Consider the following 20,652-nt stretch of genomic DNA (forward strand, 5'->3'; position numbering starts at 1 on the left):
AGAAATGATAACATGATGCTGTGGTATGAGATGTGTAAGAGTGATGTGTTATGATTGATTTTGTGATGATATAATTCCACCGCGCCACGATGGCCGGGCATGTCACCGCTAAGGCGGGCTGCATATGATTCCATCATGCCTAGATGGACGGACATGTCACCGCTAAGGCGGGCTGCGATGTTACACCGAGCCTAGAGGGCCGGGCATGATCACCACTAGTGGGCGACATATGATGGTTACCCGGACGCGGGTTAACGACGAGGACTTTGATGAGATGATTTATATGATGTGATGACATGTATACCATGATTATATAAAATGTGATATATGTAAGTAATGCGATTGCCTATGACACTTGTGCAGGTTATACCTTTGCCTCTCGACTCATGATCTCCCTATTATGTTTGTTTATTTCATTCCTGCCTTACATACTCAGTACAATATTCGTACTGACGTCCGTTTTCTTTGGACGCTGTGTTCATGCCCACAGGTAGACAGGGAGGAGATCTTGCTCTAGATTCTTAGATGCTGTTAGCTGACTGAAAGCACCCCATTGTCCTGGAGGTGCCTATGATGATGCTTTTGTGTAAAATTGTAAATGTCATCTCATAGAGGCTCGTAGATACTCAATGTGGGTCATGTGGTCTCATGGCGTGGTCATTGTGTAAATATAAACATATATATTATTTTGCTAGCCTAAGGGCTCATATGTATAAAAACATTATGTTCCTAAAGGAAAACGGGTTTTCTTATAAATCGATCATGAATCCGATAAATGATTGTTAAATAAGCCTAAGGAGTTCTAGTACCAGCGGTGCTCGGCGGTTAGCCCCGGGTACCCGTCGCGGCCCCTAGCCGGGTCCTGACAATATTATCCCTCAACAGTGTGGTGTGAAGGGAAAGTGTGATATTGGTTTCTTAAGAGATGGACATTTATTGATAATATGTTCTCTAACGGAATATTTCATTAATATATCTTCAAAGAGTGCCTTTTGGCTGAAGTCCAAGGATGGTTTTACGTATCAAATGAGGCCCTTATTTTATGACTCTAATTTTAAGGTTGAGGAAGACACTGTAATAGCCATGGTTTGGATTTCTTTTCCAAATCTGCTTCCTACATATTTTGTCAAAGAATCCTAGTTTAGTTTGGCATCTGCCGTTGGAAAAATCTTATTACTTAACATGGCCACTATAAACAAAAGGAGACCTAACTGTGCAAGAGTTAAGGTTCAACTAGATTTGTTACTAATCTTCCTAAGTTTATTATGATGGAAATTGAAGATGAGAAGAGTAAGGAGATTAGTGTGGTGAAAGTGAAAATTCAGTATGATCACTTACCAAAGTATTACACTGAATGCATGCAGCAAGGCCATGCAAATGAGGAATGTCGTGTCTTGCATCCATAGTTAGTGGCAGACATAAAATAGAAATCAAGGAAAAGGGATGAGGAGCAAGAGAAAGAGGAGGTGTCAAACGTATCCACAACCTCTACACAAGGACGAAGCAGGAGGTATCATGGATAGAGATATCCTGTGCAGACATATTTGCCTAAGGTTCTATCACGTGGGAAAGTTGTTAGTTATCCAGGAATTACTGACAAAGGAAAGACGATAAGTAAGGATGCTGCTGATTCTAGGAATAAGAATATTCTTGCATCTTAAGATGGAGTTTCAACACATAACAATTTTGATATGCTAGAGAAAATCACAGAAGAAGAAGACAATAATGATATGGAGGACAAGGCTGCAGATGACACTTATGTGTTATCCAAAGGGATAGTAAATGACAGAGAAGAGACTACTAAATCATCTGGAAAGAAAGATAAGGAGGAGCCTTTTGAGAGCTTAGAAACTACAGCAGTTACATCTTATGTGGCAGTCAATGATGGGGAAGATAACATCAAAGATATAGAAGAAAAGAAGGATCAAAATGCAGAACAATCAGTTGAGACAACAAAGGATGAGCATCAAGGTGTGGGAGAAAAGGTTGATGAAGTGTCCATTGCTGTTGAAGTAAATGATCTTGATAAAGATTCAGAGGATAGATTTGAAAGGTGTAAGGAACTTACAAAGGAAAATGTAGTGGAGAAATCTACAAGCCAAAATGTTATCAAGGATGGTGATGTCTCAGAATTTGTGATGGAAGATATTGTTATAGCAGAAAAGGATCAGGAAGGAGATGTTACACCTGAGAAGGTGAGACTAGGTGAAAATATTGATGCAGTTCAGGCAGCATGTGGGGAAGGAAAGCAAACAGATGGTGCAGACAGGGTTGAGAATGCAAATGTGGAGTTGGTGTCTGCAAATAGTCAAGAAGATCATATATTAAGTACTCCACTTTTGTCCCAAGCTCAACAACAGGAGGTTGATTTATCTCCTGGTGTTAATATGAAGGATGGAAACTTGAGTGTCTCAATCAATGACAAATGCATTGGTTCACTTCCTCCTAAAAGTGAGGTGATGAATGTTTTGACTATTATATACTGGGAAAAGGATAATGTGCAGCAGCTGGTCAATTAAAGAAAGCAATCTCCTTTGAAGGAATTGCATGATGTGGTTTCTCATAATATTAACGTTAGAACTAAAGAGGAAGATGATGAGGGCAAAAGCAGATTCAAAGAAACTGTAGAAGAGGCTTCAGTGGAGCAGGTCCTTTGTCATTTATTAAAAGAAGTTGGCATCTCCCCAAAATCTATGCAGGAAGGTACCAAGAAGGGAAAGAAACAAGCAGTTACAGATACTATTCCTACAAGAGTAGTACCAAAGAGAGGTTGTAAGCCTATTTTTAGATGATGATGAAGACACTCTTTTGGAACATCAGGTTTGTGAACACACAATAATCTTTTCACAGAGTTCAAATGTTGCACAAACACCATAAATTCTCCATTATAGCTTTAATGGAGCCTTTTCAACACTTTAGGCATATTCAAAGATTTAGAAGAAGGTTAGGCATGAGATATGCCCACTACAATTGCAATGATAAAATATGGTTCTTTGTGAATGATAATGTGGATATGGAGATCATGCAAGATTTGGAACAACAACTAACTGTAAAGTTGTTTTTAAAAGATTGGAATAAGTCACTAATGGTAACCATGGTATATGCAAATTGTGATCACTTGGAAATAATCAGTTTATGGGATAGTCTGTATAGTAAGGGATGACTTCAATGTTATTATGAATGAATATGAGAAGATTGGTGGTTAACCTGCCTTTCTAGATGAATATGAAGATTTTGCATTTTACATTAATTCATGTGAGCTGTTTGACATCAGTTACAAGGGGAGTCTGTTTACTTGGTGGAATAGAAGGGTTGGTAGTGATTGCATCTTCAAGAGATTGGATAGAATGGTTGGAAATCCCAAACTGTAGGATTGGTTTGGCCATATGGAAGTGGAACATTTGTCCAGAACTGGCTCTGATCATGCTTCTTTATTACTTACTTGTGGTGAAATCTCACATCACATAAGTAAACCTTTAAGATTTCTGAAGTTTTGGACAGAACATGAATCATTTTTAGAGGTGGTTAATCAAAGCATGGAGTATTGAGTTTGAAGATGATGATTTTATCAGCTTTAAATTAAAGCTAAAGAAGGCGAAAACTGCATTATCTACATGGATTAAGGCAACATTTGGTGATATTTTCAAGCAGTTAACAGTAAGGGAAGATATTGTGAGAATTAAATAACAGTTATTTGAAGATGATCCTTCTCCTATGAACATGTACAACAAGCACAAGTAGAATTAAAGAAGTATGTTCACTATGAGGAAGAATTTGGAGACAAAAGTCACATATGACAAGTTTTGCTGAAGGAGACAGGAATACAAGGTATTTTCACAGTATTATGAATGGTAGGAGAAAAAGGTTGTAGGTCAAAAGAATTTAGAACCAGGAAGGGATATGGATAGAAGGGGATTCACTTTTGGCAGAAGAAGCTTGTAGATTCTATCAGCAGTAGTTTTCTCAAGATGTTGATCTGTTAGACTTTGGTCTATTACAGCATTTTCCTAGTATGATTGATCAGGATACTAACAATTAACTGGTAAGCATGCCAACTATGGAGGATGTGAAGAAGGCAGTTTTCGAATTATCTGCAGATAGTGGTAGTGGTCCAGATAGTATGATTGGTATATTTTATCAGGTGTGCTAGGACATTACAGATGCTGATGTATACAATGTTGTGAAAGCTTTCCTTGATGGGCAGACTCCACCCAAGTCAATAACAGATACAAACCTAGTACTGTTACCAAAGAAGAATAACATTGAGACTTTTGCTAACATGAGACAAATTAGCCTTAGTAACTTCATCAACAAGGTTATTTTTAGAGTGGTTCAGGATCAGCTTGAATGTCTTTTACCTTCTCTGAATCCCCTCACCAATCTGGTTTTGTCAAGGGTAGGTGCATCATTGAAAATGTCCTTATAACTCAAGAAGTTGTGAGTAACATTAGACTTAGGGGAAAACTAGCTAATGTAGTGCTTAAGCTTGACATGGCAAAATCATATGATAGAGTTTCATGGATGTTCTTAATCAGAGTTTTAAGGAAGATGGGATTTGCAGAAGCTTTCATAGATACGGTATGGAGGTTAATAGCAAATAATTGGTATTCAATATTTCTGAATGGCCAAGCTTTTGGTTTTTTACATTCCATAAAGGGTGTAAAACAAGGAGAGCCTCTCTCTCCTGCCTTGTTCATTTTGTCTGCTGAAGTGCTATCTAGAGCATTGAACTCTTTATTTGAGAACAATGATTTTAGAAGCTATGGAATGCCCAAATGGAGTGCAAATTTGAATCATCTGGCATATGCAGATGACGCAATAATTTTTGCATATGCTGATTCTAAATCATTGGAGCTGATTATAGGGGTATTACATGACTATGAGCAGATATCAGGTCAACTTATTAACAAAATCAAGAGCTCTTTCTATGTTTACAATAAAATATCTAATGTGTTGATACAACTAGTGGAAAACATTACTGGTTTTTCAAGAGGCATTTTCCCTTTTACATATTTGGGTTGTCCTGTTACACATTCAAGGAAGAGGAAAGCTGATTACAATGAATTGATCAGGAAAGTAAAGAATAGCTGCAGACTTGGAAAGGAAGATTACTATCATTTGGAGGAAAAACTATCTTGATCACTAATGTTTTGATGAGCATGCCAATACATCTGTCGTCAGCTATCAAACCTCCAAAATGTATTATCAATGATTTGCATAAAATATTTGCGAGATTATTCTGGAACAATAGTGAGGAAGGCAGAAGAAGGAATTGGTCATCCCGATTGAACTTATGTTTGCTAAAAACGGAAGGGGGGAGTAGGATTTAGATCACTGTTTGATGTATCTAAAGCCCTATGTGCAAAAATTTGGTGGAAATTCAGGACAACAAACACTCTATGGGCAAACTACATATGGATCAAATACTGCAAAAGGCACAGTCTTCAGAATGTTCAATGGAAGGGAGGTTCTCAAGTAGGAAAGGTAATACTAGAGGCTAGAGATAATATAGAACATGAGATATGGTGGGAACCAAAGAGTGGAACTGCAAATGTATGGTTTGGCAACTGGACAAAGTTAGGGGCTCTATATCATAATGCTCCTGATGAGTTTGTGATAGATGAGGGTGTTCAAGATGTGAAAGAACTTTTGCTGCAACAAGGTTGGAACATAGGCAAATTGCAGCAATTATTCCCTATGGACATTGTAGGTCATATATTAGAGGAGTTGCATTTTCATGAACCAACAGAAGAGTGGGACAGGTCAAGATGGATGATGACGGCATCAAGTAAATTCACAGTAGGTACTGCATGGGAATTTCTGAGGCGAAAAGCAACCAAGTCAGATTTATTTAAAAACATGTGGATATCTGGAGTACTTTTTATGATATCTTTCTTTTTCTGGAGGCTGTGGAAGTTTAAATTACTAGTTGGAGAAGTAGTGAGAAGGATTGGGATAGATACTGAAGCAAGATGTTATTGCTGTGATCATAGACAATATGAAACTGTGGACCATCTGTTTGTTATAGGAAATGTTGCTACAAAAGTTTGGACATATGCTAAAACTGTTGTAGGCATCACAATACAGTTTCAACAAGTCAAGCAAGTTCTACAGGTCTGGTGGAATGCAGATTGTCCCTCAAAGTTCAAAAACATATTCAGAGTTATTCCAATGAATACCATGTGGCAGATATGAAGGTAGAGGAATACAGTTTTACATGGTGGGAAGATGTCCATCAACAAGGTGATTTATGAGATCAAATTGATGATATATGAAATGTGTAGACTGAGGTTCCCATGGAAGCATAATCTACCAAGATGCATTCCTCAAATCCTGCAAGTTTTTGAAGCATATAGGCCAAGAATTGTGAGCAAGATAGTGAAATGGGAATTTCCTATGCCAGGTTGGTTCAAATGTAACTCTGATGGAGATTCTAGAGGAAATCTTGAACCAAGTTCTGTGGCCTTTTGTATTAGAAATGCAACAGGTGATTTACAACATGCAACAACTAGAAGAATCTCAGATGGTTCAAATTTGGTGGCTGCAGCAATGGCATTGCAGTAGGGTAGAAAACATTGTGTTGCACACAGCTTGCAACCAGTAGTGAAGGAAACAAACTCTATGACATTGAAAATGATCTTAATGGGACAGTGGGAGGCTCCATGAAGTATATCAATGATCATAAAGGATATCTCAAGACTAAGGGGGGATAGGGAAGTGAGGGTGGAGCATGTTTTGAGAGAAGGAAATGGCCTGGCAGATTTTTTAACTATCTATGTTTTTGATTTTGTAGGTATTCATCAATTTGATAGTTTCAATTCACTTCCTATGAAAGCAAGACAAATTCTGAACACAGAGAAGGCACAAATACCATACATGGGAATTAGACAAGCTAAGGATCATCACATTCCTAGAGATTAACAGCAACATTGATGATCAACAATAGCAATAAGGCTACAATTACACATGCCATGAGTAGAAGCATATACTTGAATGAAAATGTTTTTGGTAGGATTACAAGAGTGGTATTAGTATGTGTACATGCTCATTCTTTCGTAATACTTCTAAAGACATATTCATTTAAGAAAACTAGAGACACTGGCAAACAAGGATGGAAGAATTCGAAAGTCATTGTACAAGGATGAATAATTCTCTAAAGCATAATTGTACCTAAAATAATAATTATCTAAAGAATGAACTACTGTCTGAAAGAAACATAAAGGTCTGAAAGGAAATATACATCCAAAATGAGAAAGATCTTCAGGCGTCTTAGCATGGATAGGAGCTCACCCTCAAATCTGTCGCAAACTCACTTCAGGCTAAATATGAGTATGGTAGACGTCTCTGGCTCACAATCTCTACTCAAAAGAATGCAGCAAGATAGTATCAGTACAAACACTATGTACTGGTAGATATCATAGGCCGACTAAGATTAGTATCACATATAAAATCAAAAAATCAAAAGAATAGACAGATAGGTACAACAACACGTAACCATATGAAACTATTAATAAGAATCATCCAACACCGAAATACTATAAGCCCACATAAATAGTAATCAATGCAAGTAACTAAACCCGTGTCATTCCCACACAATCATAACTCCCAAAATACGTCAACTCTGTCACATATCCATACAAACATGCTAAATGGTATTTTTTTGCCCAGATAGCCATGACCTGCAGGGGACCCATGATGTCCTTGTGCCCAGATAGCCATGACCTGCAGGGGACCCATGGTGTCCTTGTACCACTCGCTCTGAAACTGACCTCGGATCACGAGCCCATAACTAGGCCACATCCTCACCCCTGTCGAATATGCCTTTTCATATTTATATTATATTTCTCATCACAATGTATTTCCGTTCCGCAATCAATTAAGGAATGTGAATAACCAATAAATCAATATCAGGGAACACAAGTCACCATGTCACAAGTCATATTAAGATTCAAGAATCAATTCATCAATAGCATGAATAAGGGATTACTCCAAGTCAGCAAGAAGAGTATTCATTAACTCTTTCTCTATCATATCATAATATTTTATCACATAATCAATCAACCAATAGCTAATAAAGGAAATTCCAACCACACTTTATGTCTGAAGCCCTAATCATGCTTCTCCTATCAATTTCATAACATATACAATCAACTAATCAAAGTCTAACTCAAGTAGACCGTAGCCTACCTTAAAGCCGAACTGGAACAATGTAATCACTCTGCAATAGCTTTCCCCTTTCGCAACGCTTCAGAACGTTCAAAGTCTAGCAATCGTAACGCTAACGGAGTAATGGGTCATCTACTCAACAAACAACAATTGGGAAAGCGAACCCAACTACTTCTACCTTTTTTCAAATGGGTGACCTATCACTAAGCGTGAATTTATACTAATATTAATCCCACTAATAATATTTCATCCATTCATGGGTTTTCTAATCAATTCAACCCTTTTACAAGTAGTTTTTATGCTAAAGCTTCCATTTTTATGAAACCCTAAATCTCAATACATCATTCTCATAAGTTAATAATCAAATTCTCATCCTAGGAAGTGATAATATATACTCCCAGATGATCAAACAATAATAAAATCGATAACCCATCAATCATTTAAGCGTTTGCAGTTTCTAGGGTTCTAACTTTTCATTCACCACTAGAGAACCTTTAACTAATCATGAAACCGAACAATATGATGGAATGAACAAAGTGCAGGGTTGAGACTTACCTTTCAAGAGTACTTTAGCCCTAGCTTTAGAATTTCGCCATAGGAGTTCTTGAAAACTGTTTTGGAGTTGTGTGGGGAATGGGTCCAGAATAAAGAATATAAAACACGGATTCTGCTCCGTTGACCGCTGCAGTGGTCAATCTCTCATTGCAGCGGTCTCGCTATAGGGAAAATCTCCCTCTATGGTGAACCTCATTTAATCCCGAATCCCTGAGGCGGCGAGCCTAGCCCCACTATGATGGACCCGGTAACACACCCGATACAGCGTTCCATTTTGACCAGTGGCTTTGGTTTTTCCACCATTTTCGCCCAACAATCCCAACACCAATCTGAGGCCCTACAAACGCAAACATACACAAAAACATGCTACGGACTCAACCTCGACCTCGAAATTCTCAACGGAGGTCTAGTTTTCTAAGTCACCCCCCCCATAACCACCTAGCGGGTCGTTACATCAGATACCAATTATACACCCATTCGTCCCCGAACATACAAGAAAGAGAAAAAATGGAAAAGTACCTGACTCAGTGAAAAACTGGGGATAACTCTTTCGTATATCGGATTCTGTAAGAGACATGAAATATATATGAGACTGGAGAGTAATTCTGTAAATCTGAGTATCTCAGAGTCATAAAGTACATAATGTCATGCATATGAGTATGTAATCTATATATCTCTGTATACCATTGGGAATTATGAAACATGTAAGTATCATGCTTATAAATATGAAATATGAGGTCGTATGTAAATATGTGCACATATCATCATCAAGCCTCTGAAGGCATCCCATCGTAACATATCATATTGGCCCCTCTGTGGGCATCATCGTCATCATCATCATCATCATCATCATCATCGTATACCAGCTGATCAGGTGATGATGCTTATATAATGCCTATCCCTTTCCCCATACCCTATATACATATAATATACGCGTATATAATGCCTTTTGGTCATGGGTCAATATGCATATGTATAAATGAATGCAATGCATAAGTAAGATGAATAAATAAAACTCTCGGAGTGACATAAAGTCATGCTACCTCCGATAAATATCTTTGAGCTGATATCATCAATATACATAATCTCAAGACCCATGAACAGAAGGAGTAATCATAAAATGGGTACATTAACATCAAATATTAGAGTACTCCTAATGCTTCTAAGAGTAGAGTGATATGGATATTCGTTCATTCATTCGTTTATTTGTATCATGAAGATCATGCCAAAATGAAAGAAATGATAGCCTTAACATGCCTTGTCGCCTACTTAAACATCCCACGTTCACTTCCCAAGATTGCAAATACATATTTAAGGAGATATGCACCACAATCAGGCTACATACAACACTTATAAACTCATTCTAAGCTAGTAGGTGACTTAACGAGATTCGGACAGCATTTCCCCTATATTTTCCATTCCAATCCATCTCCAGACAGCCCACAAATGTCCATAACAACATTAACAACGACAAGAACAAGATATACCAGCATAATCAAGTAAGAATTCCTCCAAAACTCCATTCAAAATCAGTCCACAAGGCAGCCACATCGACGAACCCTTTTAGGACCTTCACAACATGGTTTTCCTTTACTTTAAACTAGGAAATATTTCCATGAACATCTTAATAAAAAAGTTAAGGTTGTAGGCATACCTTGAATGATCATGAACTCCAACTAAACCCTTAGGTTTAACTTCAACCAAGAAGCCACGCATCAAGCATCATAAGTACTATACTTTCCCTTTTGAGTTTATGATTCTAAGATAAATTCTTGATCAACTTTGATGAATTTGACATGGGAATATTTAGAGAGGGTTTGGAAGTGTTCTAGGATCAGAAGGGTGTGAAAAATGAAGGAAAATGGCGTGGATATACATATATATAAATGCACACAAGTCAATCACCACCTATGTGGGTCCCAGCGAGGCTGACTGCGCAGTCTCGCAAGAATGTGAATATCTCTCTATTATGACGCCGTATGGACGAACGGTTTAATGCTTTGGAAATTAGACTCATAGACCTTCAATTTGATAGGTGGATGACCCTATAAATCCATGTATATTGGGAGAAAGCTCAGTAACATTAGACACAAATTTCAGCAAAATTTATGAACGTAACTTGCAATACTTTTCGCCGACTTTTATTTTACAACTTGCTTGACTTCAAAACTTAAGATACGAATATTATATGATTCAAGTACCATTCACGCTGGATTATTATTGGTGCTCTTTACCATTTATCCTTTCTGATGTAGTTGATGCGGTGTGATTTTACGCCACAATCGATGCTTTTTTGCTATAAGTTTTACTTGTTTTTAAGCAAGTCTACGTGATTTTACGTGTTTTTATTGGATTTCAGGTATTAAGTGTTTTGATGGCAAAAGTTGAAGAAGTGGAGAAAATAACAAATCACTGAAGAGGCAGTTTGACGGAGCACTTAGACGGGTCGCAAAACATTCTGCGGACCGTCAAATTGATCGTATAATGGTCACAGTGAGCAGTGTTTCGAAGATCCATTCCTGCGGAAAAATTATACGGACCGCATAATATTTGACGGTCCATCAAAATGTATCGTGAAAAATGCTGGAGACTCTTCGACGGATGAAAGGCAGGAATTTGATGGTCCACATAACGGTTTTGCGGACCGTAGAATGGATCGTAGACTGGACACGACGGGTAATTGCGTCTTTTCACTTCTCACGACTTAGGACTCATTTGTTTACATTAAGATTAAAACGTCTGAATCTGAATACACATCTGAATATTAAGATGTGCATTAAGATCTAGATGTCTGAATCTGAATGCACATCTGAATATTAAGATGTTGTCTCTAGATTTAAAAACTGAACGATTAAGACAGTTTGTTTTTAATATCTGAATGTGCATATGGAATTAACCATTATATCAATGAAATATTATAAAAATCTTATTTCAGCAAAATAAATTTATTTTTTGATAGAAAAAAGCATTTTGAATATTTATATTTGATAAATAATTTGAACTATCTAAAATGCAAATAAAAGTTACTCCATATATCAATAATAAATTATGTAACAAGGTAACACTAAATTTTTTAAGAATTTGTGCTTATTATTAAAATGGTAAACCTTTCTCTATCAACTGAAAGTGATAGAGCTATTATGGCTGAATCCCACAACATATTTTCTAGTAAGAAACTTTATTAAAATAAGATAAAAGGGGTAAACTTTTCGATGCTTGACACAATTTCTGAACGTTCTCTGTTGTTTCTTAAAGCTTGTATTATGTATTAAGTTCCAATTTTGATTAGAGGGTTATGTGGTATTCAATTTTTTTTAATTCGTTGTTATTGTCTTATAGAATCACTGGGATCTTTCAAAGATTGAGAAGTGGAGGTAGGGATTTTATTGAGAAGATGGATTCACTCATGTTTAATTTTTTTGTTGTAGATTAGAGCATGAACTGGGTAGATATACATGAGATTTCAAATAAAGTTTTTAAGGGACTCCAAAAAACTTCAAAAAAACAATTTTGCTATTACAATTAATTAGTTAGTTTTTGCGCTTTCAAGAGTTCTTGGTAAACATCAATGCACCCAAGATTTTACGATATCAGAAATACTAGACTAAATTATGAAAACTTACCAGTTCAAGAGGTTAAAAATTGGTAACTAGTTGAGAACGGATAGATAGAGGCATGAGAAGAGAAGTCGTGGAAGATTTTATGAAATAAGAGTATTATTTAAATGAGTCTGAATGGTGTTAAGACTCTGTTATAGATCTGATTCATTCAGACCTATTAAGAGGTTCTTAAGGAAACAAAACAAATGAACTTCATGAGCTGAATCTGAATGACTAAGATTCAGACCTTAAAAACAAATGCACTTAATGGGCTGAATCTGAATGGTTAAGGTTTAGACCTCCATTAAGTGCAAACAAATGAGGCCTTAGGGTCTTATAAATACCTGTTATAGGTTTCTTATACGACATTACATCAGTTTTTAGTTTTCATTCTTCATAGCACTAAATACTCATAGTTTTGGAAGTCTTTTGGATTACAAACAATTGCAATTACTTTCCTCTCAATATCAATCAATCAATTAGTAAGCACCATGATTTCAATTATAGTCAATTGTTCTTCTTATTCTATGAGTAGCTAAATTTCCTTACTAGGGTTGTGGACTCATTGATGGGTGTTTTGTGATTGGGTTTGTGATTGATATATGCATAATGGATTGTTAGGGTTTATTTATTCTTCATTCTTCATTCATAATTAATGGTTGCAAACATTGATTAAATCCATAAACCTTGATTTATTTGGGAAAATAATTAGGGTTGGTAAGAATAAATAACAAGAACTCAAAACTTTAAACTTTGTTTAACAGATTCACTTAGGAATAAGACGAATCTACTTGGCATAATTAACCGTTCTTCATATCACTTTCTTATATATGGGAAAATCATAGAAAGACATAATCTTTATTTATTGGAAAATAGTAGAGATTCACATAGAGGTTAAGTGCATTCATATAGCAATCCATTAGAAGTATATGGAGAGCAATACCCATGATCATACACTTCATCTAAAGGGGACACAACCTTAGTTTCTTTTACCATAAATTATCACCAAAGCAAATAGTTAGCGATTAGTCATTAAACAACCCAACTTTTACCAAAATCATCGGATTAAGACATTAGACCTAAATTTAGCATTCTACGACTTTAGTAACCTTTTCACACCATATTCCCTGTGGGATTCGACCCCAACCTTGTTGGGTTACTATATTTGACAACGTCCGCGTTATACCATTAATAGGTGTAATTTGAGCATATCAAATTTTGGCGCCGTTGCCGGGGAATACGGTTTTGAAATTACTAAATAGTGTTTGCTTTGATTGAATTCTTTTGCTTATTCCATCACACCTTGTTTGCTACTCTGTGTAAACCAGGTGACATGAATCAGAATCAGCAAAATCAATGTGCTGGTAACCAGGGGAATCGGTTGAATAATCAGGCGAATGAATCAGATGATGAGAATGTTTTCGCTGATCTTGTTCCAGAGGAGGACTATGCATCTGCTATTGTTCAGCCTCGAGTGGGAGATGCTACCGTGAAAATTGACTCCTCTCTATACCAGTTGTTGAAGGTTAAGGGATACTTTCGAAACTCTACCGAGAATGACCCTCAACGTCATTTGTTGAATTTTGTGGATATGTGTGCTAATCACATCCAGAACAACGTTCCACAAGATGCTATTTGGCTGAGGTTATTCAAATATTCCTTAGCTGGAGAGGCAAGAACATGGTTTGAGAAGCTGCCCCGAAATTCAATTACTTCATGGGCAGAGATGGTGACTGCTTTTCTCACAAAATGGTACACTCCTAGCAAGAAGGCTGAAATTCGTGACAAGATCTATGAATTTAAGCAGTGACTGGGGGAACAACTATGTGAAGCCTGGGAGAGATTCAAGGAGTATTTGCAGAAGAGTCCAAATCATGGTTTTCCAGATCACATATTAATGGAGAAGTTCTACTGAGGGCTAGATCCAGTGACGCAGTCAGTTGCTAATAATGCAACTGATGGTTGTTTCATGAACAAATCTTATCGATGAGTGACCAACATACTTAACAAGCTTACTACTCATAATCAGGCTTGGTACTCAAACAATGCTAATGTTGTACCATATGGTAGTGCTATGATCCAGAATATGGTAAAGGAGAATCAAGATACCCAGCAAACATTGGCAGAACTTGCAACGAATAATTCCTTACAACAACAGTAACAATTTTGGGAACAAGAGTTACAATCCTTATATATAACCGAAAGAGCAGTCAGCAGAGCAAGGTAGTTCGAAGGTTGAAGCAATGCTTGAGAAGATTCTGGCAAATCAGTCTAAATCTGAGAGGACTTTATCTGGGCTGACGGAGACAGTGGGTTCCCATACAACAGCTATTCAGAAGCTTGAGTCACAGATGAGGGATATTTCTAGAGAGCAGCACCCTCCTAAAAAGGGAGGACTTCCGAGTGACACTATTCTGAATCCAAAGAATGGGGGAGGCGGTGTAGACCGTGTGTTTGCCATCGCTACTAGGAGTGGTAAAATACTCCAAGGGGCTGATAAGAAGGCGGTTGATCTTGAGCCGATAGATGAAGAGGATAAGGTTCAGTCTGAAGCACCCATTATTGCTGATGAGAATCCTGCTGACAAGGAGGTTGCTGATATTCCAGAGATAGTGAAAGATACTAATAACACGAGCAAACAGACTGTGAAAAGGGCTCTCCGCCCTTTGACTCAGCTTTTCAAGTCTAAATGTCACGACCCAACCCCGTAGGCCGTGACTGGTGCCCGACCTGGACACCCGTATACATATTCTTTAGCTATATGTTCTTTTCACAACAAACTCAATATGGATCTTATAACGACCAACCATGGTCTCAGATTTATCGCATAATTATACATATAAAAGCAAGCCGACAAGGCTGCCATCATATAATAATATCATATGCAAGCCAACAAGGCTGCCATTATAGACGAACATCATACCACAACACATCGTATAGACACAGCTAAACAGAACCCATACACAACCCACACATATGTCCACAGACCTCTAAGAGTATCAACAATGACGTAACATATGACGGGACAGGGCCCCGTCGTACCCTTAAACAACATATGCATATATTTAGATAAAAAAGGATCTATACCAAAGTATGGGCTCCGGAACAACGGAACTCTCCAAGATAGCAGAAGGGAAATCTTAAGCTGTCGGATCACCAAAGCGAGTATCTGCACCTGCGGGCATGAAACACAGCCCCCCGAAGAAAGGGGGTCAGTACGGAATATGTACTGAGCATGTAAAGTATGAAATACGGTAAACGGGATCATAATTGAAATAAGAAGTACAGAAAATGAGTACAATAACCAGAATACCAAGTACTTGCTTTCGAAACATAAATCATGTATGTCAATATCATATATCATATCCGGCCCCATTATGGGACTCGGTGAACATGGTCGCCACCCCGTCTCTGGCGCCATAACACAGCATACTCCAGAATATAATATAACTCTGTAACACAGCATAACTCCGTAACACAGCATAACACCATAACACAGCATAACTCCAGAATATATATATATATATATATATATATATATATATATATATATATATATATATCGTATATTCATTTCACAACGATCATGCCAAAAAGAAAGAAGGGTTAGCTTCACATACCTTTGGCGCTTATTCGTCACACAATATGTATACGCTGCCCAATAATACTTCAACCTATATTAAGATGCCAACAACTACGTTTAAGTTACGGGGAGATTCAAAACGTATTCTAACGTTAGTAACTCCTTTCTAGATGTTTAGACTACGTTTTCTCTTGTATCCAAACCAACCACATACAACCAATCCAACATCAATAATTATGTGTTCAATACCAATCCGGACAGCCCACACAATATCCCAAACGGCCCACATTCACAACATGCAATAACGATTCACATACGGCTACTACATTCTCAAGTTACTTCTAATAGTTCGTAGTCTTAACGTTTGCATGTAACAACTTATAACAGCCCATCCAACATACAACACCATGCATAATCTTAATTATCAATAATCTTTCAAGCTCAATAAGAACAACAACAACTTGTCAAAACAGCCCGTACCTTGCAACACTAGATAATAGGTGTACATGCGATTATGACACATCCAATTTATTCTTGTTAGTCTATAGTCATAATATTTCGTCGAAACGATTCTATAACAGCCCAACCATTTTGAAAACATGATGTATACTCTTAACTGTAATTATTTTTTCAACTTGATGAAAACAATAAGTCCAAAACAGTCCATTACCACAACATGTCCAAAACAGTCCAACAACATGTCCAAAACAGTCCCTAAACAATGCTCGGAATTCTTGCAAACGTTTACGAACATACTAAGCCAACCACATACGATTTTTACACATCATTTCATGTCTTCTTTTCATATAATTTCAGTAAGTTATGACCAGCTATCCACACGACAAGTACAACATCAATTCATACGCAACTAAGCTATATCGTCATTTCTATAATCCTTACAACAACTCACAAACGACTTTAGTTCCAACTCCACCCATTAGACACATTCATTTCCATCATAAATTTCATGATAATAACAATCAAAATATCAAGTAAAAACAGTTCACTAACTTCCTCAAAAAACAGTCCACACACGGTTTCAACATGCTTCAACATCGCTCACATAAAATCATAGATTCACTTTATTTTCATACTAACACAACTTCACCTTTAACCTTCCAATTCTTTTCATTCTTTTTACCATGAGATCTATGATTGTAACATTCATATTTATTAAAGAAAATTAGTTCATTAATTCCACCAAAACAGTCCCCTCGGTCACAACAACATTCCAACACCAACGTTCATGATTTTATGCATGCGATTCATGTTCATCAAGTTACAACCATACTTCAACATCAACACACCTTATTTCATGCATACAACTTATATTCACACATCTACATCACCCTTAGTTCATGGAAAAGAAAGTTAGATCTTACCTTGACAACTTGACTTCTCTACTTGGCTAGAGTTGGTGACTAGAGATGAAAATGGTTCTTGTTGCTCCAAAGACTATCTTCACGTTCTAGGGACCTTCTAAAGGGTTGAAACACCTTGGAAAATAATTTTTGGATCAAGCATCAAAGAGCTCAAAATCAGCCCTAGTTGGCCGAGAGTTGCTCCTTCTCTCTCTAGGTTTTCTATGTTTTCTTTCTTTGTGTTGTGTAGTTGAAATGAATTGTGAAGGCTGATGTATTAGTCATTATTTGGTTCAACTTTGATGCCTACAAGTTGGTCACATTCTCCACTTATCGCATGAATCACTCCATTAACTTTACACAAAACTTTTACTTCATTTTTCCTTCAACTTTTGGCTAGATGGCCGAATTGCCTCCTTGTTGTTTCCTTTCTTCTTCTTTCTTTTCAATTGTTTACAAGACAATTGCATGTGTGGTGGATGATTCATACACCATCATTTGTCCATTGTAATCATACAAAGATGAATGATCAATTTTTAATGTGAAATGATTCCTCCACAATGTTATGTCTTCATAAAATAATGTATGCTTTTATAAAGTAATGCATGCTTCAATATTCAGTTGCATGACTAACCTTTTCCTCCTCCAAATTTCAGCTCCTTGGCCGAACCCTCCCATTGATTATGAAGTGTATTTTAGTTGTCTACAAAATATTGAAAGTGTAGTGAATGATTCCACATTTGAATGCATATTTGTATGTCTTCCATAATAGCTTTATTTCAGATGACTTTGAGTCATCTTTTGTCCTTGCACGTTGATGATCCTTCTTGCTTCATTGTTGTCACAAATTTTTAGTTAACACCATAATTAAGTAATTCCTAATCTCCAATAATATTTTTGTACTAAGTAAAATTTATAACCGATTAGTTCTAGTTTAGAAATTAAGAATCCGAGGTTTCTATCTCACGTCGATTCCTTCGCGAATAACTCGACGTATAAAATACGGGGTCTAACACTAAACCTCCCTTTCCTCAGAGGTTGGTAAAGAAGAAGGAGGATGCTAAATTCGAGAAGTTTTATGATCAATTGAAGCAGTTATCTCTTAATTTTCCCTTCTTGGAAGCTGTCAAGGAGATGCCCGGTTTGGCCAAATATTTGAAGGAACTACTGACCAAGAAGAAAAAGGTTCAACATCAAATCGTTAGTTTAACTCAAATTGTGAGTTCCATTATCTCCACTACTACTGTTCAGAAAAAAGGTAATCCTGGGGCATTCACCATTCCTTGTTCTGTTGGGCACCATGATTTTGCTCATGATTTATGTGATAATAGGGCGAGTATTAATTTGATGCCCCTTGCTATATACAAACAATCAGGTTTGGGGATGCCAAGGTTGACTACTATGGGGTTACAAATGGCTGATAGGTCTATCAAAAGACCTGTTGGGGTGGTTAATGATGTACTTATGCGGGTTGATGATTTTATGTTGCCCGCTGATTTTGTGATTCTTGACTGTGCTGTTGATTGGGACATTCTTATTATTCTGGGGAGACCTTTCCTTGCTACAGGGAGAGCTCTGATGGATTCAGAGAAAAATGAAATTAAGTTCCGAGTCAACGATGAAGAAGTTACTTTTCAGGCTAGCAAAGGGATGAAGTTACCAAGTGCTTACGAGAGTATTTCGGTAATTGATTCGTTTGATGTTGTTGATGAAGCAGTGGAGTTCAAGATGGAAGAAGAAAGTTTGGGTGAAGCTCTAGCTGGTATTCTTGTAAACTTTGATGCTGAGGACATGGAAGGTTATGTGTAGACAATTAATTCACTTGTTGGGTTGGGTTCATATTCTTACCACCCAAAAAAGCTAAATCTTGATCTGGAAAATAGAACAACTCCTCTAGTAAAGCCTTCGATTATTGAGCCACCTAAGTTGGAGCTTAAGCAGCTCCCATCACATCTGAAGTATGAGTTCCTTGGTCCGAACAATACATTGCCGGTGATTGTTTCAGCCCTATTGACTGAGGAGCAGATTCTGCAGCTTTTGGAGGTGTTGCGGGAGTATAGGCGTACTATTGGTTGGACCATACCAGACGTTCGGGGTATCCCATCTGGGATCTGTGAGCATATAATCCAGCTGGAGGAGGATAGCAAACTGAGTGTAGAGCATCAGAGGAGACTGAACGAGAATATGCAAGAGTTTGTCAAGAAAGAGATCATCAAATGGTTAGATGCGGGAGTGGTTTACCCAATTGCTAATAGTAAATGGGTGAGCCCAGTCCAATGTATTCCTAAGAAGGACGGCATCACTGTTGTGCCGAATGCAAAGAATGAGATGATCCCAACTAGAACTGTCACCGGATGGAGAGTTTGCATGGACTATCACAAGCTCAGCACAGCCACATGCAAGGACCATTTCCCTATGCCTTTTATTTATTAAATGCTTGATAGGCTAGCGGGGCGTTCCTACTGTTTCTTCCTTGATGGTTATTCGGGCTACAATCAGATCAACATTGCTTTAGAAGATCAGGAGAACACTACTTTTACTTGTCCTTATGGGATGTTTGCATTCAGCCGGATGCCTTTGGGTTTGTGTAATGCGCCAGCCACTTTTCAGAGGTGCATGATGTCAATCTTCTCTGACATGGTAGAGGACTTCTTGGAAGTGTTCATAGATGACTTCTCTGTTGTGTGTGATTCGTTTGAAGATTTTCTTGGCCATCTGGGTCAAGTGCTGAAAAGATGTGAGGAGACAAATCTCATGCTAAATTGGGAGAAGTGCCATTTTATGGTGAATGAAGGGATCGTCCTCGGTCACAAAATCTCTGAAAAGGGAATTGAGGTCGATCAAGCGAAAATTGATGTGATTGTAAAACTTCCTCCACCTATCTTAGTCTAGGGTGTCCGAAGTTTCTTGGGACATGCTGGGTTCTACAGGCGCTTCATCAAAGATTTCTCCAAGATTGCTAACCCGATGTGCAAGCTTCTTGAAAAAGAGGCTAAGTTCGTGTTTGATGATAAGTACCGGAAGGCGTTTGATGACCTAAAAGAGCGTCTCACTACTGCTCCTATTATTGTTGCTCCTGATTGGTCCTTACCCTTTGAACTAATGTATGATGCTAGTGGTTTCACAATAGGTGTTGTGCTTGGCCAGAGGCACAATAAATTATGCAGCCGATCTATTATGTAGGCAGAACACTGAATGCCGCCCAGATACAATACACAGTGATGCAGCAAGAGCTGCTTGCCATTGTGTTTGCTTCTGCGAAGTTTCAGGCCTACTTGTTGGGGTCTAAAGTCATGGTATACATTGATCATGCAGCATTGAGATACCTTATGGCGAAAAAAGAAGCAAAGCCGCAACTGATCCGATGGGTACTATTGCTGCAAGAGTT

The 20,652-nt window shown here is 37.6% G+C and overlaps 1 protein-coding gene and 1 non-coding gene across 2 annotated transcripts; one reads left to right on the forward strand and one right to left on the reverse strand.

Moving 5' to 3' along the window:
• The first annotated feature begins 4,057 nt into the window (after positions 1–4,057).
• Positions 4,058–6,921, forward strand: LOC132637695 (uncharacterized). The gene is made up of 7 exons (XM_060354749.1): positions 4,058–4,141; positions 4,205–4,315; positions 4,396–5,076; positions 5,314–6,114; positions 6,162–6,243; positions 6,404–6,487; positions 6,794–6,921. The coding sequence occupies exons 1-7, from the start codon at positions 4,058–4,060 to the stop codon at positions 6,919–6,921; spliced, it is 1,971 nt and encodes a 656-aa protein (XP_060210732.1).
• A 7,174-nt stretch (positions 6,922–14,095) lies between these two features.
• On the reverse strand, positions 14,096–14,201 carry LOC132638896 (small nucleolar RNA R71). Its single transcript, XR_009581956.1, has one exon. It is a non-coding gene; the product is annotated as a small nucleolar RNA R71 (small nucleolar RNA).
• Positions 14,202–20,652: the final 6,451 nt, after the last annotated feature.

This window comes from Lycium barbarum, chromosome 4 (genome assembly GCF_019175385.1).
Source record: "Lycium barbarum isolate Lr01 chromosome 4, ASM1917538v2, whole genome shotgun sequence".
In the NCBI taxonomy this organism is placed as follows: Eukaryota; Viridiplantae; Streptophyta; class Magnoliopsida; order Solanales; family Solanaceae; genus Lycium; species Lycium barbarum.